Source organism: Martes martes (assembly GCF_963455335.1).
Source record: "Martes martes genome assembly, chromosome: 6".
NCBI classification, from domain to species: domain Eukaryota; kingdom Metazoa; phylum Chordata; class Mammalia; order Carnivora; family Mustelidae; genus Martes; species Martes martes.
In genome coordinates this window covers 88,921,661-88,946,599 of record NC_137893.1, presented here as the reverse complement: position 1 = coordinate 88,946,599, position 24,939 = coordinate 88,921,661, and the positions used below count along the sequence as shown (strand labels likewise).

General features: G+C 45.0%; 1 protein-coding gene across 1 annotated transcript in view; it reads right to left on the bottom strand.

The window, feature by feature from the left end:
- Nucleotides 1-906: 906 nt before the first annotated feature.
- The window catches only part of BICRAL (BICRA like chromatin remodeling complex associated protein), a 74,386-nt gene continuing 50,353 nt past the window's right edge, over nt 907-24,939 (bottom strand). Inside the window, exons 6-12 of the mRNA XM_080807230.1 lie at nt 14,869-14,974; nt 13,990-14,090; nt 12,380-12,441; nt 11,294-11,439; nt 9,917-10,011; nt 7,623-7,725; nt 907-4,808 (exon numbers count right to left, since the gene is read on the bottom strand). Of these exons, the coding sequence (XP_080663356.1) occupies nt 4,021-4,808; nt 7,623-7,725; nt 9,917-10,011; nt 11,294-11,439; nt 12,380-12,441; nt 13,990-14,090; nt 14,869-14,974 (1,401 nt within the window). The 3' untranslated portion in view covers nt 907-4,020. The remainder of the gene's footprint in view (nt 4,809-7,622; nt 7,726-9,916; nt 10,012-11,293; nt 11,440-12,379; nt 12,442-13,989; nt 14,091-14,868; nt 14,975-24,939) is intronic.

Here is a 24,939-nt window from a genome sequence, read left to right as displayed (position 1 = left end):
TGCCTCTCTGCCTACTTGTGATCTCTGTCTGTTAAATAAATAAAATCTTAAAAAAAAAAAAAAAAGAGAGAATCTCGACACCAGGGCAACACTGCAAAAGACATTAAGGGATCCATCCACTGATGTAACTATTCTAGCAGTAAGGATTTTGACTGCTCTTAGTTCTAGGAGAACAACTTCCTGTTTATGTATCGGTTACAGAATCTGGATTTCCTAACTGCTACTGCTTTACCAGTGTGTGTATGTGTGAGGGGGGCACAATTAAACCATAAGGAATATAAGTGTAAATCCCAGGCCCCAAAGAAAAACCTAAGGAGTCTTCTACATTCACCCCCAGAAATACATTTCACCCTATGGTAGTTTCCCTAACAATTTGGGCAGAGTCCCCACTTGTGAGGGCAAGAACTCAGAAGGGCCTCAGGGGGCTGATTTTATAGATAAGGTTACAGAGGTATTTCTCAATGGATCCAACGTGTGAATCCAGACAGAAACATGTTAATTCTGGCATAAATCTTGTGTAAAATAGTTTTCTATCCCTACCCCTTAGCCTTCTTGTCCTTAACTGAAGCAAAAGAAATATGACTGAAGAAACCTCCTGAAGATTGAGGCTCATTTATGTAACTTCTCAAATGACTCTATTTTTCCTTCCTCAGTAAAGGACCCATGTGATGAAAGCAGGGAGGGAGGCCAGACATGTACATGACTAACCTTCCTCAATGACCAACCCCGTTGGATCTGAAACTGTTTGGAAAGGCCGATCAGTTACACTCCTATCCCCTCACTAGTTAGGCTCCTGTTTGGGAACGATAAATCTATTTCAGTTGAACTCCCACTGAACACTTACCCTTTTCTTCTGGGGAAAGAGCCATTCCTATTTGCAAAATCAAGACAATCACAGTTGCACATTTTCCCAAATCTTTGGCTGTATTGCAATGGTTGTTTCATTTCGTAATCTCCAACTAAACATTTCCTAACCATGGATTAACAATATAGTTACTGACTGGTTTCTTTTAACAGTATTTATCCAACATAACAAAATAAACTGCAATTTGTTATACTTTTTTTTACAAAACATTTTATAAATATTTTTACAAAATGTATACAAAGCAATTTCAAGTGAGACATACTATACAAATGAAGGTATTTAAGCAAATAAAGCCCACACCACACTGACAGTGAGTGACGCGTCCTCTATAAGTCAAGTCAGTCTGTAAGGCCTCCCTAATCTAACAAAATCTACTAAATTCTTCAGAGCTAAAATAGTTCTTTTTCGTAATTGCCAGTTTAAAATTTGCTTTATCTTTAGGCAGTACTTAAGGACACAGAAAATCAAATGCTTAATAACAAATGCACACTTTTCCACAACAACAACAGAAAAAAAAAAAGAAAATGATTTTTGTTACTGAGTACAAGTAGTTCTAAAACTTAACCTTGACTAATGAACCTGAACAACTGAAAGTTGGCCGTCCGAGGTGGAGCTCCCTTACCCTTCGCCAGAGGGGGCTCGACATGCGAGTTATGACCCATGTGCGCATAACCTAATCACAGGAGTAAAATACATTTTTGTAATCTTCATTTGTCATTATCTAGAATCTTTCCTCCATAGAAAGTAAACTTACATACAAGGACACAAAAATTTACAAGTTTCATTTTGGTGAATTAGGCTCTCTGTTTGCTAGACAAGTGTTAGGGCTTGAAAGACCCTTTGAGATGGTATTTAGAAAGGCAGGGGTTGGGGTAGTAGGGGAGGATAGGGAAGAAGAGGAGGTGACAAATGTACATGAAGTTTATCTTTTCTCTTAAGAATTCCACTGATTGGCAGTAATTAATGTAACCCATTAGTTGCCTACGTGAAGGCTTCCAGGTAGAGAGTTCCACAATGAGAAGAATTTGATTAGGAGGGACCATCTTTAAGTCTTGCTAGGAATGAGGGGAGCATGAGTTCTAAGAGAAGAAGAGCCTACGAAATCATGGGGTTCAGGGCAGAGTGTTATCCCAGGGCTGCCCAAACAGAAAGTTCCAACTGGCAATACCAACTTATCCTTCTAATATGTTACAATACAGGAAAAAGGGGAAATCTGCAACTTGGACATTGGCACAAATAAGGAAAAAATGGGGACCCTAAAATGGCCCAGATTTTCCAAGTTCTATTGGCTGGGGTGGGGGTGGGGGGACAAGGACAAGGTACTTTGCTTTTATGAAGACTGGCTGTCTGAGGGGGCTCCTTCGAGGGCAGTGTGGGGGACAGAGAGGGACAGGGAGAGTCTGGGTCTTCTGCTGCCATGTTTTCCAATAATCAGAAGCCTTCCTTTCCATCACAGGCCAATCTGGAGAAGAAGCGCCCAACATGATGACAATGGGGGTCATCCCCGTTCTGGCAACACCAGAAACAGATGCTGGCACCGTGTGAGAGTGGAGACCAACGGGTGCACCTCTAAAGCCAGAGAGATCAACAGAATAAATGAGAGAGTGCATGCACATGGGAGGAAGAGTGGGTATGTCTACACCGTCACCAGACTGAGCTCTGGATCTGAACAGCTTCGGTACCTGCATGCACGCGTGGGGAAGGGCACATATGAAATACCGTTATGTCGCCTTCCCAACGATGGGAGAGACCGGCTGGTTACAGTGACGCTGAGGATGAAGGGAACAGCAGAGATGGGATGACTGGGGACAAGAACACAAGGAAGGAAAACAGGAAAAGCTCCCTGAAAAGAAATATAAATAAAGCAGTAAGTCATGTTCACTAATATGAACACGGGCCGCACACAGACCATGACAGGGCATGTCCTTTGGCTCTCAAGTGGGAATCCTGTGTCTCAGATCTTTTCTTTCAGTGGGGGGGCTGGCTGGTTACTTTGGTTTGTCTGTGTTTTGGTAATGATTGCTGCCGGGGGGCGGGGGTGACTACTGTTCTCAGACAAGAAGCATAAACAAGGCCAAAGTCCCCTTAAAGTTTAAACTGAAAAATTACAACACAGTTTTCGAACGAAAGTGCTTTGGACGCTTGGCTGTTGGTGGGAGAGAGGGGTGGAGAGGTTAAATGAAAGGAAACCCAGCAACAAACAAAAACATACAGCATATGTTGACTATATCCAATTAGAAAATGCAAAACGCTTGTTTTTTTTTCTCAATAGTTCACATATATATGCTTTTACATATATACATATTATATTCCTCAAGGCTCTGTCCCGGCCTCCCCTGTACACTGTGCCACTTAACTGGTTTCCGTTTTCCTTTATTTAGCCTGGTGAAATGATCTCAAGTCATGCTGTTGCAACTAAGAACAGAGCATTCCCTAGATGAAACTCAACACGCATCGGCTGAAAAGCATGAGGCTTTGCTCCGGGAGCGTCAGAAAAGCACTTGAACGATGAGCAAGGAAGCCCTGCACGTGCCCTGCTGGTGCGCTACTGGCTGCTTCTTTGAGGGGGGGGGTTTGTGGGGGGGTGCTGCGGCGTCCCCGGCAGAGCAGCCGGCAACTCACCGCTCAGGGATGGCTGAGGGGGCACGAGCCGGTGGTCCACCCTCCCGACGACGACAACAGACCCCAAACAGCAACATTTGGAGATGTGGTGGGATATTCTTTAAAAAGTAGCTTCTATCAGTCCTGTTTGATTTTCTTTAATAAGTCTGTTCTTTTCAAATGACTTATGATTGTCAGAATTTTACCCAGGGCCAAGTGTATTGTGATCTCAGCGAGTTAACGGTGTTTTGTTTCTTTTAAATTAAAACACGTAAACAAACACAGAAATGACTATAAGCACTTTCCTAACACTTGAAATGTGTCGGGCCTATCAGACTGCTCTCTAACAAGGATTCGTTTCACGAAGGGATCTCCCTGTAACCACGACGAGTATTGCTCTGAAACAAAGAATGGGATCGAGATCAGAAAGAACAACCTGTGATGAAAGATCAAGCAGGCTGGAGACAGGAGACCGCTTCCATTTGCTTTTGCCAGGAAAGAACGTGACTTGTCCGGGGCGGGGTCTTGGGGCGGGTAGGGAAGGGCTGTGGCTATTAACACTCCAGGATACTATTTACAGCTGCTTCTAAAATGGAGTCAGTTTCTACAATGCCTTCACTGTGGTCCGGGATGAACTTTTCCAGGCAGTTTTCCTGCGAAGCCATTGGAGAAAAGTTGGGGAAATCTAACTCAACCGAGCCGCTAACCGCAGGGTCACTCTGGGACTGCCGCCCAGCCTTCTTGAGTTCCAAGATGTTCTTAAATGTTGTTTCTAAACTCTTAGTGAGCTGCAGATCTGGCTGGGGCTCGCCCGACCCTTTCATGATGTCTGTGTGTAAAACTTCATTCTTTGGAGAATTCCTCAGAGTTTTGTCCTGGAAGGAATTGTTACACGTCATCTCCAAGTGAGAATCTGCTAGGATACTGGAGAGTTTGCTCTCAGTTCCATGATCCGCTCGGGATGAGGTTTTCCGGGGCCCTTCGGGGCCGGGAGAGCACTCGCTGGCCTTCAGGGATTCTCTCCGGCTGCCTTTCTCCTCGGACGCACTCCGGTACTGAGCTAAGCCCGCCTTATCAAATTTCAGTGCTCTGCCGAGGCATTCAGTTTTTTTAGAAATGTTTCCTTCTGCGGAGACCACAATGTGATTAGGCACTAGATGAAATTGGTCATGATTCGTTGGTTCTGCCAGGCCTGGTTTGGCTCGGTCTCGGCCCTGGGCCTTGGCCGTCAGGTGTAGAGAGCTGGCGGCTTTGCTGCCGTGCTGGTCACTCCGGCCAAACTGGGTCTCGGGAGCAGCTTTATCAAGTTTGAAGGAACAACAGAAATCAGCCTGAAAACCCTCTGGAAATGGGAACAAAAAGAACACTGAGTGAACTCGGCAGGAAGGACTCTACAACATACCGCCCCCCCCGCCCCCGCAGTGGGTCAGGTGCAAACCCAGCCCAGCCTAGTGAGCCAGTCCCTCGTGTCCAGGAACATGCAGGGGCACAACACTTGAAGGGGCTTCCAGACAAGAAGCTTAACCTCTTTGACCAGGAAGATGCTTGGTGACAGATGGGAAAACCAGATGGGCCAAAAGCTCTGCTTTGTCTTGATTTCTTAGTGTTTTCTCTCTCGGTTTTTTTTTTTTTAAGTTTATTTACATAAGTTTATTTTATTTATCTTTTTACAAGATTAATTTATTTATGTCAGACAGGGGGAGACGGAGAGAGACCATGAGCAGGCAAAGGGAGAAGCAGACTCCTCGCTGAGCAAGGAGCCCGATGCGGACTCAATCATGACCTGAGCCAAAGGCAGACTCTAACTGACCCAGCCACCCACGTGTTCCCTAGGGGAATGGTTTAGCTAAATTCTTAAATTAATGTATTAAAAACAGATTAACTATTATTTTGAAGACTCTAGCAAGTGATAAGAACTTCAGATGTGTTAAATGGAAGAAAATTAGAATAACGAAATCATGTCTAGCATATGATTATAACTATATGTAAAGGATGTATGCAAATGGGAACCAAAACTGGAAGAAAACTGGGAGAAATAAGAACTTTTTGTTTATAGGATGGTGCAAGTATGGGTAAAATTTATACTCTATGAATTGTTATAATGTTATTTGATTTAAAAAATTTTAGAGGCCAGAAAAAAGGAGGAATTTTTTAAAAAAGTGTTTTTTTGTTTTTAAATATTTTATTTATTTGTCGGAAAGAGAGACAACACAAGCAGGGGGAATGGCAGGCAGAGGGAGAAGCAGGCTCCCTACTGAGCAAGGAGCCCAGTGTGCAACTCAATCCCAGGACTCTGGGATCATGACCTGAGCTAAAGACAGACGCTTAACCCACTGAGCCACTCAGGCATCCCAAGGAGGATTTTTTTAGAAAAGATATTTATTTATTTATTTGAGAGAGAGAGTGAGAGAGCATGAGAGTGGAGAGGGTCAGAGGGAGAAGCAGACTGCCCGCTGAGCAGGGAGCCCCATGTAGGATTCGATCCCAAAACCCAGGGATCATGATCTGAGTGGAAGGCAGACGATTAACTGACTGAGCCACCCAGGTGTCCATATTTTTATTTTTTAGAAGATTTTATTTATTTATTTGAGAGAGAGAGAGCACAAGCGGGGAGAGGGACATTGGGAGAAGGAGGGAGAAGCAGACTCTCTGCTAAGCAGGGAGCCCTACATGGGGTTCAATCTGAGTCAACCAAGCACCCTAGGAGGATCAGTTTTATTTTATTTTTATTTTTTAATTTATTTTTAATTAAATTTTTAAAAAGATTTTATTTATTTGAGAGAGAGAGAGACAGAGAGACAGAGTGAGAGAGCATGAGAGGGGAGGTCAGAGGGAGAAGCAGACTCCCCATGGAGCTGGGAGCCTGATGTGGGACTCCATCCCAGGACTCCGGGATCATGACCTGAGCCGAAGGCAGTCGCTTAGCCATCTGAACCACCCAGGGACCCTTAATTTATTTTTAAAATATTTATTTGAGAGAGAGAGAGGGAGAGAGTACACAGAGGGAGAGTGAGAGAGAGAGAAGACTCCCCACTGAGCAGGAAGCCCGATGTGGGGCTTGATCCAAGAACCCTGAGATCAGGACCCAAGCTGAAGGCAGAGGCTCAACCAGGTGCCCTAAGGATTCATTTTTAAAAGGCAGAATGTGTTGGGGCATGCTGAGCATGGAGCCTACTTAGGATTCTTTCTCCTCCACCCACCGCCTGTCTCCAGCCTCACGCTTGCTCTCTCTCTCAAAAAAAAAAAAAAAAAAGCACAAAACAAACAAAAACCCAGCCCATGCAAGAAGGACACTTAGACCCTCCTCTGTCCTCCTGAGAGCAGGAAATAAATCTCCCACATGAAAAGTGCCCTCCCTGTACCAGGAGATAGAGAGACATCCTTGTTACCAGAAATAGGGAATTCAGGGCCCAGAAGGCATAGAAACAGCCCATTTTACTTTTCACTAATTTACTACTCCAGCCCAAATTCTGTTTAGAATTCCTTACTAACTGAAGCTCCCAGAGTTATGTCTTCTTTATCCCGTCAATTCCTCACAGATTTATTGTCTGTTCGTCTAAAAAGTATACAAACTGCCTGCTTTGGTCCTTCCTTGGGTTTCAATTTCATTACCGGGTCTCTGTACCTGTGTACTTTTTTTCTCTCCTGTTAATATGTCTCATGTAAATTTAATTCCTCCAGCTAGAAAAACCTTGGCCAGAGGAGAATTTCTTCCTGCCCTTTGGTGCAATCAGTGGGAAACTGGCAGGGGGAGAGAAAGGTACTAAACGGAGCATCTTAATTTATGAGCTCACGGGCAGGGCCCCTAACAAAGCCTTGCACAGGGTAAGACAACTCAATAATTTGCTGAGGCTTACATGCTTCTGGGAAGGCTTCTGATTTAACTTAGTTCTCAAGAACTAGAGAAAGAATGACAAGTTTACGTTTATAACGGGGAAAAACAATCACACAATGAACATGGAATCCCAGCGTGGATTTTCTAGACTACAGACCCCACAGAGTATTCACGCACTGCTCACTCTGGGCTGTTTCTCCCCAGAATGCATTCTGTACCTTCAGGTTTCCCGCCCAGCGGCGGTTCAGACAGACTCCCCACGGGCCAGTGGCCTGGAACCCCGGCAGCACCTCCCCTCTATTTTCCTCAGACATTTCTTACCAGGATCTACAAGTGCCAGACGCTTGTCTCGGGACAGAGAAGCTCTCTCTTCCTGGTTGAACATTCTGTCGATCATCACCATCTCAGCAGAGGGATTGATCCGCTGAAAACAAGACAGTCTGGTCATTTCAGATGACTTTTAACAAAGTGCACACATCCCACTGCGTCTTTGAAACTAACGAAGCAACCAGACATGAAGATTTGGTGTCTAGGTTCTAGTCACGTCCCATTTAGTTCCATTTATCCTTGTCACATAAGGATGCATTTTTTGAAATCGTAATTTTGGGGAAAAGGTCATTTATACTGATTTCTCGAGAGGATGTGAAAACTAGGCCCGCCTCCCTTGCTTCCCCCGCCTCTCTCTGCAGGTACCCACACCGAGCAGTTTAATAGGCTCTGCACAAAGTGGTCTGATGCACACATAGGCACTGACGTTCTTCTCTGTTTATTTCTGCATGCCAATGGTAGCAACGATACACACTATCCCGTATCTTATTTCCCCTCTGCTTAATAATATGTTAGAAATCTTTTCATGAGGATGACATTTTTCTTCATATTCTACTATGCCTTCAATGTGCTTTTTATTTTTTTATTTTTTATTATTTTTTAAAGATTTTATTTATTTATTTGACACAGAGAGAGATCACAAGTAGGCAGAGAGGCAGGCAGAGAGAGAGGGGGAAGCAGGCTCCCCGCTGAGCGGAGAGCCTGATGTGGGGCTCAATCCCAGGACCCTGGGATCATGACCTGAGCTGAAGGCAGAGGCTTTAACCCACTGAGCCACCCAGGCGCCCCTTCAATGTGTTTTTTAGAAGGCTTTCCTTAAAATTATTTTTTGCTGTACAGAAGTGAAGCTTAAATTATATTTGTGAGTCTTACTTAACATGAAAATTCATAGCAGATATAAGATAACTTGACCAAGTAAGTGGTCCTTTCCTCAAAAATGGTAAGAGTTAAGTCTTTTTAATATCTCAGCATATTTTTTTTCCTGAAATGGTTATCAATATAAGAACAACTATTTCCGGGGCGCCTGGGTGGCTCAGTGGGTTAAAGCCTCTGCCTTCGGCTCAGGTCATGGTCTCAGGGTCCTGGGATCGAGCCCTGCATCGGGCTCTCTGCTCAGCGGGGAGCCTGCTTCCCCCTCTCTCTCTGCCTGCATCTCTGCCTACTTGTGATCTCTCTCTGTCAAATAAATAAATCTTTAAAAAAAAAAAAAAAAGAACAACTATTTCCAAGTTTGGAGGCACAATTTTAAGTAAATATAAATTACATATATATATATATTTAAGTAAATACACACACCCGCATTTATACTGTATCGTATAAGTACATAATATAATTCAACTAAACTCCCAAGGTATATCTCAAAGCTGATCTTAAATTGGAAACTGCCTGTAAGAGGTCAGTTTATAGGTGAAAGCCTGTATGATTTCAGAATTGCTTCTAAAATCTCAGAATAGGGGTGCCTGGGTGGCTCAGTGGGTTAAGCCTCTGCCTTCGGGCTCTCTGCTCAGTGGGAACCTGTTTTCCTTCCTCTCTGTGCCTGCTTCTCTGCCTACTTGTGATCTGTCTGTCAAATAAATAAGTAAAATCTTAAAAAAAAAAAGTCTCAGAATAGGTTTGGTCTTTCAATCATTTCCTGAGGCATCTTCTTTCTCTAATTAACTGGTGCCTTAAAACTAAGTTTAGTTTCTCTTTGGGATGATGAAAACTTTCTGGAATTAGACTAGTGGTCGATGGCTGCACAACCTTACGAGCATACTAAAGACCATCAAGCTGCTTATTTTTAGATCATGCATGAACTTTATGGTATGTTAATGATCACTCAGTTAAAAACAAGATAAAGCTAATTTCCACATCTGTCATCACCTGGGCTGTTCCTCTGAACAATTTTCCCCACATCTCTGGGATGGTGAGAGGCAGCTGACAGCATCAGAGTGTGCTGTGGGCCTCAGATGGTCCTCGTCTGTCCCCTAGCTCTGCTAACTGCTCTGCAAACCCAGTAGCTGCAGGACGTTTGGCAGATTACTTAACCAAAGCCCTGGTTTGCTCATTTAGAACCAGGAGAACCACAGCATTCATCAGGTATGGGCAATCATGCCAAGTGCAGCGAATGCCAAGTTCGCTTGGCAGGAGGACCAGTCAGGTGGAAGGTTTACTACAGTCTTCAGTATCTGTGCCTTTGAGATTATGCTGGGAGAATGTAATTCCCTGAAGTTTTTTCCTCTCTGAATTACTAGCTGTGACCTGTGGGGTTTTAAAAAAACAAATACAGTTGGTAGCATGAATTTTACCATGGCATCTTCTAGAAGCAGGCATCTGTATTTGTTAAGCATAGCTTGGGTCCTTTTTAGGAGCTGAGTGGCAACTGTTTCAAATTCATTGTCGACTTTAAAAAAAGAGAGAGAGAGAGAAAATGGTAAGAGAGTGCAAATCACTCACTAGGTCTTTTCTTTCTCAGGACTGAAATGCATTACTCTTCCATTACTCAAACATGTCTTGCCTGTGAGAGTCTGCTCCTCTTAGGTTAGCTTTCCTTGATTAAACGTGCTTCTGCACTTTCCCTCACTGTCCACTGTTAGATGACTGGGCAACTCATCGCAATACTAGCTTATTTTAACTTTAATTAGGAGGCCAAAACCAGAATACTTTTAACACGACCTATAAAAGAAAACCATAAAGCACAGACATGCAATAAATATCGATGACTAGAGAAGATCTGTTAGTCTAGATGGGCAAACCTCCACTTCCTTCCAGTGCGTGAAAAACGGAAACAGCTGAACAAGGAAGTCCTACAGAGTGGGCTGGGTAGCCTGGTTTTATGTAAGGACATAAACTAGTTCATGGTATCTTGCAGGTCATGGTGCTGTGGCTCTGTCCTTTGCCTGCCAGTCTCCGAAGGTTTCACATTTTCTAGTCACTCTGTGTCTTCACATCCCTGTGTCATGCTGGACCTGGACCCTGTTCCCCAGACCCAGGAGACTGACTGGGACTAATCTGCACTCAGATCAGAGACCGCAGCCAAGTAGGCAAGTCTGGTGGCCCCTGCGGGAGAGGTGAAAGCAGCAGAGGGGAACTGATGGGATCCAGGCCTGGGAACGGTGCAGGGAAGGAGGGCAGAACTAAGCAGCATGGCTGGGAGAAGCAGCAGGACCAGGCATCAGAACAGGTGGAGTTCCAGGCTGGCATGAAGGGGCCTTAACCTTGCCATCTTTGCCAGTCTCTTGACATACAGCAAAGCCCTAGACTCACTTTGGAATTCGAAGAACACTTTTGGGAGCTGAAGTATCTTTCTCATTCACCAAACCGCTAGGAGCACCTGAGGGGATGCATTCTACCCGAACACAAGAAATCACCGTGTAGAGCACCAACTTCAGAGCCATCCCTTCTACAGCTGGCCGTCCAAACGATGCTTTGGGTTCAGTGCCCCCCAAATTGGTCAACAAAATACTCTGACCTCTGAGTATCCCCTCACTGAATACTGAGAAGAGTAAGTCACAACCCTACACAGGGACCACGGAAATGGAGTAAATTGGGAACAAGTTAGACCTACAATGAAAGACACGAACACAACCACAATCTGGGAGCCACAGGGCTCTCGCTCTTCTGTGGGGCATCTGTACGATGGTGTCTGGTGTCACAGGGGCGCTCTGGGGTGATGGCCTGTTTACCTTTCTTCAAGTCTTCCTCCGTGGGCATGGAGCCCTGGCACACGTGGTAGGACAGGAGCCTCTGTACTGCATCTCTTAGTGATCGGAACTGACTTTTATCGGGTGTCACAGCATGGGCTTGGTCCCTCTGTAACTGTTGGAGAATGCTTTAAAAGAGGAATTGCCAATGTCAGTGGAGATCCGTGGCAGGAAATCTAATCGTGATGGCTATTTGCATGCAAAGAAAGTCAGACCTACAGGAATGTTATTATTCACAGGATGGTGGTTCCGTGTTTTCTTCAGTTTTATACTTTGTACACCATGGTGGGAGTAGAGTTTGATTGAACTGTCTCCATAGGGGACTTATACTATGACTCTGGCCTCAAAAACACAGTGTTCCCACCAACCCCTCATGTGGGGGTGCTCATACGGATCTTGGAAATGCCTGACCATTGGCCAGCTAAGCTTATGCTAATATTTCTGTTCCAAACACAGGAATTTATCAAACCACGCTTCTTCGCAGAGACCCTCTGGCCGATCAAAGGATAATGTGGTATGCTAAAGACAGAGAACTATTCTCCTTCAGAACAAACGGGCAGACAGTAGACTCAAACTATAATTGGTACATAGCTGACCCTTTAACAACATAAGGGTGCTGGGGGCACCTACTCCCGGCATAGTCAGATATCAGTATATTACCTGACTTTTCCAGAAGTTTACTAAGAGTCTCCTGTTGACCAGAAGGCTTACTGATTACACAGATGACTAATATATATTTTGTACAGTACCTGTATTATTCTTACAAAAAAAGAAGCTAAGGAAAATGCTATTAAGAAACTCATAAGGACAGAAAATACATTTACAGTGCTGTGCTGTATTCATCGGAGAACATCTGCAAATAAGCAGACCTGCAGAGTTCAAATCCATGTTGTTCAAGGGTCACTGTACTTATGGGTCCTAATAGAAGCAAACTGTAGGAAATTGTTTTCAGGGCATATTTTTAAAAATATTACATATATTATTATAACCTGACTTCTGTTGTATAGTGACTGAAGGTTAGGAACCTAGAGAAATGTTCAAAATGAGTCATTTCCAAGGGTCACTCACAAAGCTCCTTTAGTTAGCTGTTTTGCAGCAGGCCGCTTTTGTCCTCCTGAGTGACTATCCACCTGAAGACAAAACACATCTCTTATTACTCCCTTCTGTAGAAAAAATACGCAGAATACAGTTACACATAAAGGACATGACATTGTGAATATTCAACTCCATATCAAGAGCATAGTCTAAAAATGCAGAAGTGCCCTGCTAAAAAATAAAACAAGCAAAGCCATAGACCCATGTAGCAAAGTCACACTGTGTGAAGATCACGGAAGGCTGTGCGATCGGTTCCTTGGAAGGACACAGCTTGTATTTAAAGCCTGAATCTCCAACTCTGTAAAGGTATCATTAAACTTTTGGAGAAGTATATTTTGTGGGTGCCAACTCCATGAACATCTGAAAATTCAGTCGCTGTTCCAGTCTAGGTGTGTGATCTAGTAGGGCATCTCTTTCTGTCTTTCTTTTTTCCTTTAAGTAATCTCTACACCTAACATGGGGCTCAAACTCACAATCCTGAGATCAAGAGTCGCATGCTCCACTGACTGAGCCAGCCAGGGGCCCACAGTAGCACTTGTTACATCAGTGTTAAGGAAGCAAACGTGACTTATGTCAGAACCTGAGAACTGAACTGGATCCTTCATGGAGTCTTCTAGGCGGGCCCACACCAAAACAAGTTTCATTAAACCATTAATTGGGGTTTGATGGAGAAGAATCTAAGGGCTCAGTAAGCTGAGAACAAGATTTTTTCCCTTTCTTTTTAGATCAATTGTTGGGTTAAAACACTATAGTGACTGGCTATGTTATCACATTCCTGGTTGCTACAGTAGGAAAAAACCTCTCGGTATAGGGGCACCTGGGTGACTCAGTGGGCTGAGTGTCTGACTTCACCCCAGTCATGATCTTGGAGTCTTGGATGGAGCCCTGCATTGGGCTCTACGCTCAATTGGGGAGTCGGGAAGTCTGGTTGTCCCTCTACTCTTCCCCCTGCCACCCCACTGTACACTTGCTTCCTCTCTCTCTCAAATAAATAGATAAAGTCTTAAAAAAAAAAAACTCCCAGATAACTAAGATGAACAGATCCAGGGATGCCTGGGTGGTTCAGTCAGTTAAGCAGCTAACTCTTGCTTTCCGTTCTTAGGTCATGATCTCTTGAGATCGAGCCCCATGCAGGGCTCGGTGCTCAGTGGGGAGTCTGCTTGAGATTCTTTTAACCCGCCACCCACCCCTCTGCTCGCATGTGTGTGCTCTCTTGCTGTCTCCCAAATAAATAAATTAAAAAAAAAAACACAAAAAAGAGGAACAGATTCACTTTGGCTATGACAATGAGTGATCATTCAACAGTAAACAATATTTTTTCTTGAGTACTTACTATGTACTGGCTGCTAGTATATCGTTAATTCATGAGGAAATGACAGTATTGTAATTTGAGAAACAGAATAGGCACATTACTCCCGTAAACAGTAACATAACACGGCCTGGCCTGCAGGGAAGGTCTTCAGTGAGCACACTTCTGTGCGCAGATGCCGGCAGACAGCAACTACCAAGCTGAAGATGACAGGACTACATTTTCTCTCGGTCATGCTCAACATTAAGAAGTAGCTACGCAAACTGTCTTCTACCTGCACAGTTGGCTGGCTGGGAGATGATCCAACTACTTTTTCCTGCTGTGGCTGCGTGGTTCCTAAAGACCCCGGCATGACTTTGCTTCCAGAATCCTGCCCTATTAGAATAAACATAAGACAAAAGAAGCAGTTAATCAAGCCTCTTATACAACCCATAGAGCCCAGTGTATGTGGATTACTGACCATTCTGACCATTCAAAAGCTCTAGAGGCAGAGGTCAGGATTCATAAAGCCTATTTAGGTAGTAAATAGAAACAAATACATAAGTAAATGGTAATAAATAAAAGCTGTCAATGCAACAGGTTCAAATTATTCAAGGTCTGAGGACTAGGCCTCAAACCAGTAATCTGTCAGTAACACCGAACCCCCCAGACGCTCACAAATTAATGAATGAAGGCCCAGATAGGGGGCTGGCTAGGGGCGTTCCTGCTTTTGTCCTTTCTAGTATTTAATGAGCAGTGAAGACATTCGAAGCTTTAGAAGAAATGGAAGACATAGCGCACACTATTTTTAGTCTTGAGGGGGATGCCAAAAATAAGATAAATAAAGTGACGTGAGGATAGTTACAAAGTCACCTGTGCCATATGGTACTAGATTTTATTGTTTCTGAGCAGCACATTTTTTCCCATATAATTTAGTGTGTCATAATTAATCAGAAGTGCTTTTTCTTTCTTTCTTTCTTGGTAGTATATAAAATGAAGGTACAGACACAACATGGTCTGTTATTTGGGTGGAAAGGACACAGGAGACACGGTCAGAGTGGGGATGAGGTAGAATGGGAAAGGTTGCAGGCAGGATGAGGGATGGCAGAAGATGTCCTCTAGGTTTGGGGAGAGAGGGGACAGTGGAGGGGAGCTTAAGATAAAGGCTCCTGACCTGGCAGCGTGGTGTTCAGGAGGCCAGGGATCTGTGCCTGCCTCAGGCCATCCGTGGTCTTGGAAGCAGCAACGGGGGAAGTCTGATTCAAACCTTTTTTCTGAGCCTGGGAAAAATATGGCCAAGAGAAGAAGTTAATTTCACGACTAAAAGCCTTAACAGATTGCCCAAAACACCAACTAAGCCTGTTAATGCCTACCTGGCATCACCTTCAGGTTAGACTACAAAGCGAAACTAGAATTTTACTCTACTTTCCTATCACACAGGGAGGATGGCAAAGAGCACCCTTTAAGAATCTGTGGGCGTGTTGAATTTTCTGGACGCCATTCACAGGGATGCTGAGTGGACACCAAGCTGCCTTCCTGCCCCTGAACTGCTTGTTCGTGATGCCCAGATGCAAAGGCTGAGCCAGAAACAGTTTCTATCCCCAGAAATTTTCTATCACACCTGCAAGGATTATGACCCCGACTATCGGATCCTATGTAGGGTCTACACAGACTCTGAGCACCTGGTCAGGGCCCAAGTGCCAACCCCAAAGCTACTGTCAGCACTCACTGTTTGCTGTGTAGGTGATCTAAAGCATGTGTCACCCCTGCCACTGGTTGTCCCTCGCTCACGTCATGTCAACATCAGGTGTAACTAGGAAATGTAATGTCAACTGAATGTTAGCCTAAGGAAAATATTATTAGAAAAATTAATCTGATGTTTTAATGGGTGTGTGCAACTTTTCTATAAATAGAAAAGATGAACTGTATGATGTTTAAGGACTGGAAAGTTCCTTTTAGCTCTAAAAAAATATGTTATCCATTTATTTTTATTTATTTATTTTTTAAAGATTTTATTTATTTGACAGAGAGAGAGAGAGAAAGAGAACAAGCAGGGGAGCGGCAGGCAGAGGGAGAAGCAGGCTGATCAGGGAGCCTGATGTGCGGCTCGATCCCAGGACCCTGGAACTAAAAGGCAGATTCTTAACCAACTGAGCCACCCAGCTGCCCCTGTTATCTATTTAAAGTAAGATGATAGGGGTGCCTGAGTGGCTCAGTCTGTTAAGCTCTGCCATCCATTTAGTCATGATCCTGGAGTCCTGTGTTGGGGGGGGAGGGTTCCTGCTCAGTGGGGGGTCAGCTTCTCCCTCTCCCTCTGCCCCTCCCCAACGTACTTGCTCCCTCTTTCCAATAAATAAATAAATAAATAAATAAATCTTAAAAAAAAAAGTAAGATGATAAAGGGCTTTTATTTATTTATTTTTTTAAAGATTTTATTTATTCACTTGAGAGAGAGAGAGAGCATGAGAGGGGAGAGGGTCAGAGGGAGAAGTAGACTCCCTGCTGAGCAGGGAGCCCAAAGTGGGACTTGATCCCAGGACTCCAGGATCATGACCTGATCCGAAGACAGTCACTTAACCAACTGAGCCACCCAGGTGCCCAATAAAGGGCTTTTATATTACTCTCAATTTTTAACCTTCTGTATCATTACCACTTTATAGTGCAGCAAATTTTCAGAGTTTCTTCTCTAGTTTTATATTTTGTATACCACCAGCAGATTTAGAATTTAGTCCAACCACCCCATGGGGGACCTAAACTATGACCTTGGCCTGATTAATATGTTTCCACCAACTATTCATGTGAGACCTTGGCAACACCTGACCATTGGCCAAGTAAGCTCATGTTAACATTTTAATTGTAAACAATTATTTGAAATAGTTAATTATTTGGTTCCCCTTTCTAGTATAAAACTGGAGGAGGGGCGCCTGGGTGGCTCAGTGGGTTAAAGCCTCTGCCTTCGGCTCAGGTCATGATCTCAGGGTCCAGGGATCAAGCCCCACATCGGGCTCTCTGCTCAGCGGGGAGCCTGCTTCCCTTCCTCTCTCTCTGCCTACCTCTCTGCCTACTTGTGATCTCTGTCTGTCAAATGAATAAATAAAATCTTTAGGGAAAAAAAAACAAAACAAAACTGGAGGAGGATCTGACACTACCCAAGAAGGTCTGGAGGAAGTCATTACAAAGCTGGAAATGGTCACCTTGCCCATCCATTAGCAGGGAAGGCCAGACCTGCACTATTCTAGGCAGACAGGTAATACATACTTAGTAACAAAACCACAAGGGGAAAATTTTCCAATGTTCACAGCATTTCCACTAGAACATAACTCCACTCTCCTACTGTAGGAAGCTGTTCACGCAGAGAACACCAGGGTTGCGGAGAAGCATGGGGCAAACAGTGAGCACTGGCCTTCCTCGTAAATATTTCCAGGGCATGAACACTAAGGGCCATCTTGAATAAAAAACAAAACAGGTAAAAGTTGGGAAAATGCGGTTTAATTAAGGGGCAAGGCTATACAACTCTGAACTAACCAGATCCACAGACAAATAGCTGAACCAGAGTGAATATGTTCAAATGACCATAGTCCTTATAGCAGTGCTGTTAGTACTCAACAGTTTTGGCATTTTTTCCCAACGTCCCTAGTTCATGCGAAACAGAAGAATATCATCCTTATTGCTTTAGAGCACACAACTTTAAAAAAAAATGGCATTACCCAGCCTGATCTTCTACCTTATTTATCAGACATGACCTAAAATGATTTATAGCTACTAAAAGATGAATAAAACAAAATCCCTTTGTTGTAAAACTGAAAGAAAAGCAAGGACGAGATCACTAAGAAAGCCAGGAGAAGGGCGGAGGTTGGGAAGGTATATGGAGGGGGCTGGTTTCTAGGACTACGGGCAATATTTTCTTTCTTTCTTTCTTTTTTTTTTTAAAGACTTTATTTATTTATTTGACAGGCAGAGATCACAAGTAGGCATAGAGGCAGGCAGAGAGAGAGGAGGAGCAGGCTTCCTGCTAAGCAGAGAACCTGATGCGGGGCTCGATTCCAGGACCCTGGGATCATGATCTGAGCTGAAGGCAGAGGCTTCAACCCACTGAGCCACCCAGGCGCCCCCAATATTTTATTTCTTGAGTGTTCACATGGATGGGAATTTGATTTATAATTCTTTTATAATTTTATAATTCTGGGGGCGCCTGGGTGGCTCAGTCAGTTAAGCATCTGCCTTCAGCTCAGGTCATGATCTCTGGGTCCTGGGATGGAGCCCCACATCAGGCTCCCTGATCAGCAGGGAACCTATTTCTTCCTCTCTCTCTGCCTCTCCCCCTGCTTGTGCTCTTTCTTTCGGTCACTCTCTCTCAAAAAAATAAACAAAAATCTTAAAAATATATATATTCTTGGTTAACTGTATGCTGATGTTTTACATATTTTTTCTAAATGTGTTCTCTTTCACAACACAGACAAGTAAAAGAGGAAAAAAAACCTAGAACAATCTCATGTCAAAGCCTGAAAATTCACCATCAAATGGAGGGTATGAAGCACTGTTGTGTCTAAAAACAAGGACACTCTCTGAAGGGGCCACCTCTCGTCTGAGCACAGCTGGGAGTGTTTTATGGTCCCCTTGCCCACCTGTGTGAGGCTAAGCACTGGCATCAGTGTGTTTTCATCCTCTCACCACCTGCGTTCCTCACTATACCCCTTCCCTTGGGGCAACTGTAGAGGGAGGGGCGGGTAGGGCTGGGGGGGTGGTAGAAGGATCAGGATGGGGGGGGTACCTGTCCGGGTCCCCACAGAGGCATCACTTCGATTCAGCTGCTCTGTATGTTTGGAAAGCCCAACTGCCTTGGGATTGCTGTCTCTAGCAGTTCACTGTTGTTCCCAGCCTACTTATTCTCAGGGCAGGGCTTTTGTCCGTCTGGCTCCCTGCTGTATTCCCAGCACCGGACAGGGCCGGCACCACAGTGAGTGCACAGTAAATGGTTCTGAAATAAACTGAGTGCAGTGGAAATCACGGGGGTCTATCCTTCCCCGCTGGTCCAACGACCCCCACGCCCCAGGAGCCAGCAACTTTCCCCCATTCCCCAAAACTTCATGTTGCCTGCAGTTGACAATCTTTTCCAGAAATTTATCATTCTATTGTTTTTGCTGAACTCCTAGAGAAGACTTGATCTTTAAATACATTTTCTTAAAAAAAAATATGTATACATACATACGTGTGTGTGTGTGTGTATGTGTGTGTGTGTGTGTGTATACATACATATATATTTATTTAAGGGTGCCTGGGCAGCTCAGTTGGTTAAGGGTCTGCCTTCGGCTCAGGTCATGGTCCCAGGGCCCTGGGACCGAGTCCCATATTGGGTTCCCTGCTCAGCAGGTAGCCTGCTTCTCCCCCATTCTCTGCCTGCCGCTCCCCCCTGCTTGTGCTCTCCGTCAAATAAATAAATAAAATCTCTCTCTCTCTCTCTCTCTCTCTATATATATATATATATATATATATATTTCACAAATAGACTATTTAAAGATCCTTTTTGAGACCCTGGCTCTAAGAACTCTGCTAATATCAGTATCCATCTTAATTCTTTAGATCTATGGTATCTATGGATACCATGTAAACATACAGAAAACCCCTAACAAATCAAAATATTTAATGTGTCAATTTCCCCTTCTGTGGTACACTTTGAAAGAAACCAATTCCAACCTAGCAAGACAAGATTCATCCAACAACAGGCATTTATGGAATGAGGGAGACTCCTGGGGTCTGCCCAGCCACACTCTCGTCTGGGAATTGCCCCACTGCCACAGAAATGGGCTGGAGCCAGCAAGGCTGGAGAGCCACAAAGGTGTGTAACCTGCCACAGGCACCAAGAGCTAAACTTCAGGAAGGGAAGGAGCACTTTCTCTCCCGTCTTACTGCCAGGCCTGGGGCGCCTGGGGGCGCTCAGTGGGTTAAGCATGTTACTCCTGATTTCTGCTCAGGTCATGATCTCAGGGTCACTGGGCTCCGTGCGCAGCAGGGAGTCTGCTGAGATTCTCTCTCTCCTACTCCCTCTGTCCCTCACACCCCCAATAAACAAATAAATCATCAATCAATCAATCAAAGTGCCAAGCCTGCTAGTGGAGCAGTTTATCTACCCAGAGGGGGACTTTTCTTAGTTTGAAGAAAGGCCTTGGCTAGAGCAGCAGAGGCCCTGTATGGCTGCTTCCTCATGTCACCCTTGCCCCTGCTCCTCTGACCCTAATGCACCGTCACCCAGACTCCCCTGGGAATTCAGAGTGGTAGTGGGCGGTGGACACCCAAGAGCAGCGGTTCTCAAATGCAGGTTTATAGACCAGTTGCATCAAGGTCACCTGGGGAGCTTCTAAATACCAAGTCTCTGGGTTCCATCCACAAGAGTCAGGAATCCGATGTGGGACTTAGGAATTTACAATTATTCTAAAATGCTCTCTAGTTGATTCTGATGCATTGCTAAGTTTTGGGAAACCACTGCATTTGCCAGTTTCTGTTAAATGCTTGGATAATAATGTAAAGCTGGACCAGGGTAGCCGTTCTGGTGGAGCAGAAGAGTGAGAGAGAACGACAAAGACAGACAGAAGGCCATGCTATCTTGAACAGGCCAAGAGATACCAGAGAGCCTGATTTCTGACCTCTCAGGAGATACATTATACCTCCTGGACATTCTCCCTGTTCGCTAAACATTTTAGGGTGAGTTTCCGAGAGTTGCAACCCAAAGTACCTAGTCAGCTCCTTTGCCCATTTTCCACAGAATGCTGTCTCATTATCTTCAAACCTGTAAGCCAAGTGAGAGCTTGTTCAACTCTCTCCCACCACAGCTACAACCTTCCCCGCATCCTCATTCGACCTTTCCTTGCTCCTCCTGCTACAAGGGCAGACACATCCCTCCTCTTTTCTACAAAGAATCCCACCAGTGCTCTGGAATTCGTGTCTATCTCCTTGCCATCACTGCTGAAAAAAGCTCGAGCCTCTTCCATGTCTTAAAAAAAACGAATTCCCTTGACCCTGCCCATCCCGTGGCTCTCAGTTACCTTCATCTTTCTGAATGTTGTTTCTGCTCATTACCACACGTCCCACTCTCTCCTTGCTCTCCTTCAGTCTGGCTCCTGCACCTACCACTTCAGGGAAACGAGTCTCCCCAAGATTGACAGCTGCAACCTTGTTGATCAATCCGTCAGAAAGCATCATCCTGACCCTCACCAACTCTGGCTTTGCACTGGCACTTGGTTCTGCAGACCTCTGCCCTCCCACCCATAAAACCCTCTTTCCTTAGCTTCCCGAATGCTGGACCTGATCTGTTCCTCCTCTCTCGAACCTTTTTTTTTTTTTTTTAAAGATTTTATTTATTCATCTGACAGACAGAGATCACAAGTAGGCAGAGAGGCAGGCAGAGAGAGAGAGAGGGGGAAGCAGGCTCCCCGAGAGGCAGAGAGCCCGATGCGGGGCTCGATCCCAGGACCCTGGGACCATGACCTGAGCCGAAGGCAGAGGCTTAACCCACTGAGCCACCCAGGCGCCCTCTCTCGAACCTTCTGAGTCTCACTTGTGGACTCTTTTTTCTGTGTCCATCCCCTAAATGTTGAGGTGCTTCGGGGTTCTCTTCTGGCCACTTTTTTTTTCTTTTAAATATTTTTTATTTATTTGACAGACAGAGATCATAAGTAGGCAGAGAGGCAGGCAGAGAGGCAGGCAGACAGTGAGGAGGAAGCAGGCTCCCCACTGAGCAGGGAGCCCGATGCAGGACTCGATCCCAGGACCCTGAGATCATGACCTGAGCCGAAGGCAGAGGCTTAACCCCCTGAGCCACCCAGGTGCCGCTGGCCACTTTTTTTCTTTACTCACACACTCTCCCTGATCCATTCCATCCATTTCTACCACTTGAGTTACAATTTATATGCTGCTCAGTCCCTGTAAGTCCACATTTTGGTCCTATGCTTTGGTATCTGTAGCTGTTTATCATACAGTTTGGTTGTCCCATGCATTGTGAGACTTGACGAACATATCCTAAACTCCCAACTTCCCTTCAAACCACAATTTCTTTTCAGGTTCTCTAGTTCAGTGGAGCTGGTGTCATGGTCAAGCATCTACGTATCATCCTTTTTTCTCACTACAGTCAATTGAAAGTTCTATGTAACCTAATGGTCTCAAATCCATGCCATTTCACCATCTCTCGCGGCTTGTGTAGGGCTTCAGCATTTCACGCTTCGATTATGACACTGGCTCCTTAACATGACATACAAGGTCCTTCGTGATTTGGTCCTTGCTCACCTTTCCCACCTAAATCTTCACACCTCACCTGAACCTGTTTTCCTGTCCCCTCAGTATCACGGTCTCTTCTCTCACCAGCCTTTGCACGGCTGTTTCTACTGCTGGAAAACTCTTCCCTCAGGCCCTTAATACCTGGGTAACTAACTCTCCTTTCCCTTAGTAGATCTCAGTCAGGAAGCACTGGGTCAAGGAAATCTTCCCCAACCATCCCATCGGGTGAGAGGCTTCTTTTCTAAGCCTGGAACTCTGGATTACTTCCAGCAGAGCATCAAACATTGTGCACTGCAGCTGTCAGTTTATCTGTCTGCCTCCTGCCCTGCAACAGACTTCTGTCTCCCTGGCACTTGGCCCAGGGCTGGCCATGGCAGGTGCTGAGGTACTGGGGAAGGAAGGATGGATGGAGGGATGGAGAGAGGGAGGGAAGAAGGAAGGAAACAGCACTGTTGGTGGTTATGCACCTCAGTGAACAGTATAAACAAAAAGTGCAGAGAAGGCTGGGGCGCCTGGGTGGCTCAGTGGGTTAAAGCCTCTGCCTTCAGCTCAGGTCATGATCCCAGGGTCCTGGGATCAAGCCCTGCATCGGGCTCTCTGCTCGGTGGGGAGCCTGCATCCCCATCTCTCTCTGCCTGCCTCTCTGCCTACTTGTGATCTCTGTCTGTCAAATAAATAAATAAAATCTTAAAAAAAAAACAGTGCAGAGAAAGTATCTGGGGTAACTGGAAAAAGCTTCATTCATTTAGGGGCTTTGGGGGCTGCCCTGGAGGATGGGAAGCATTTCTACCTGCTATAAAAGGAAGTTTAACGAATACCAGTGTCAGTAACGACGTGGGGCTCACAGTGAGTCTGGCCTCATCAGGCAGGTGGGGAGAAGGGGTCAGCCTGTGTAGATGGAGGCTTTCCAACCAGAGTAGTGTAACTGTCGGCCAGGGGTTTGTACCTTCTCCTGCAGCCATGGGGAGTCTCATGATCTGGTTCGGGTCATCAAGCAAATGTTTTAGGAAGATTAATGTGGTGGAAATCTGCCTTTAGAAAGAGGCCGAAGGCAAATCAATCACCCAGATAACTGCAACGTTTGTTGATGTGTTAGGGTCTGAATGGGCCTCGGAAGTCATCTAGCCCAGTGCTTCTCTATTCTGGCTGCTCTTTAGAATCTCTTGGGGAGCTTTTGAAAAATGCTGATGCTTAGAGCCCTTTCTCCAGGCCACTTAAAAATCAGAATTTATGGAGGAGAGGCCCAGGCACCCATATTTTTAAAAAGCTCCCCAGGTGGTTCAATTGCATAGCTGGGGTTCCTCATTGAGAGAGAAATTAGGGCTCAGAGAGTTTAAGATACAAACTTAACCAAACCAGTCCCTGGCAGAGCGGGACCTACAAGCGAGCTCCGATTCCTAACCCAGCTCCTGTTTTTCCCATTACATTGCAGCCCCTCTTAAAGCCTAGCTCAGGGTAAGGATGCAGAAAAGGAGGGAAACGGGAAAAAGTACATACACCATAGCCAACTAGCAGGTAAAGTATGCCTTTCCAAGCAATCTGGCCATGCTCTGAACCTCCATCTCCTTGACAGTCAATTGGAAACAGCCACTTCTTGTAGCTCCAAGGTAAGGATTAGCAATAACACGGAGAGCCCCTGGCACTGTACCAACTGTTAATAATATGATCATTACTTTTATTATTATTGGCAAGAACAGGTGTGAGACATTCAAAGACAAATCAGTAGGTTTTTGTTTTTGTTTTTGAATCAGTAGGATTTAATAACTTATTAAAAGTACAGAAGGAGAGGGGCGCCTGGGTGGTTCAGTGGGCTAAAGCCTCTGCCTTCGGCTTGGGTCGTGATCCCTGGGATCGAGCCCCACATCGGGCTCTCTGCTCAGCAGGGAGCCTGCTTCCTCCTCTTGCTCTGCCTGCCTCTGCCTGCTTGTGATCTCTGTCAAATAAATAAATAAAATCTTAAAAAAAAAAAAGTACAGAAGGAGAGCAACAAATACCACCTAGATTTTGCAGTCTGGGTGTCTGAAGATCTGGTGGCCCCTGGCTCTGTTGTAAGGTTATCAGGCTGAGCTAGAGGGAGGAAGGGGAGTCGGGAGGGGCAGGGACGGGCTGGAGACCAGCTGTGATCACTCTGGCGACACACAGAAAGCATAGTGAGTGCTGCTCTCAAGGGATTTATGATCGCGTAAATCTTCTAGTGATCTAAGGAGATTTGGACTTAAAATAATTTAATTTTGCTTAATAGGCTAAACTCTTGTAAATTGCCTGCTTTAATCGCTGACTTTTGAATATTAATCTATTTACAAGAAAGTTTAAATCCTGTAAATTATGCTCTGCATTAAGGGATTTCAGTTCACAGGGCTCTCTGGAGGAATGGCTGATTCTAGGTCTGAGGCAAGACAATCAGAAGACACTCGCACAGGGTCTTGGGCCACAAAGCGCTCAAAGTAGACCAGGCCGCGTCAAAAGTATAGAAGCCAGCTTCAGGAGGCCTCCACTGACCACATTTAGGACATTTAATTTTATTTTTAATTTTATTTTTTTCACGTAGGACATTTTAGGCATTAAAAAGAATAGTGAAAGCAACAGACGGCAACATCAACTACAAAATGAGTACGTGACCTTTTAGAGATTCCAAATATCTAAATATCACAGATGAACTTCTATGTCTGGCTTAGCCTCAAAATGATACTGGGCAGAGGGAGAGCGAGGGTTAGCTGGGATGGATGGAATAAGCACAGCCATGAGTCGGTAAGCACTGAAGCTGACAGCCCCAAAGAGAGAGAGAGGGAGAGAGGGAGATGAAGAAAAAGCTCTTCTTTATGGAACAGTCCCAGCCCAAAACTCTATAGATAGGATAATACAGTTAGAAAATTGCCATTTGGGGCGCCTGGGTGGCTCAGTGGGTTAAGCCTCTGCCTTCGGCTCGGGTCATGATCTCAGGGTCCTGGGATCGAGCCCCGCATCGGGCTCTCTGCTC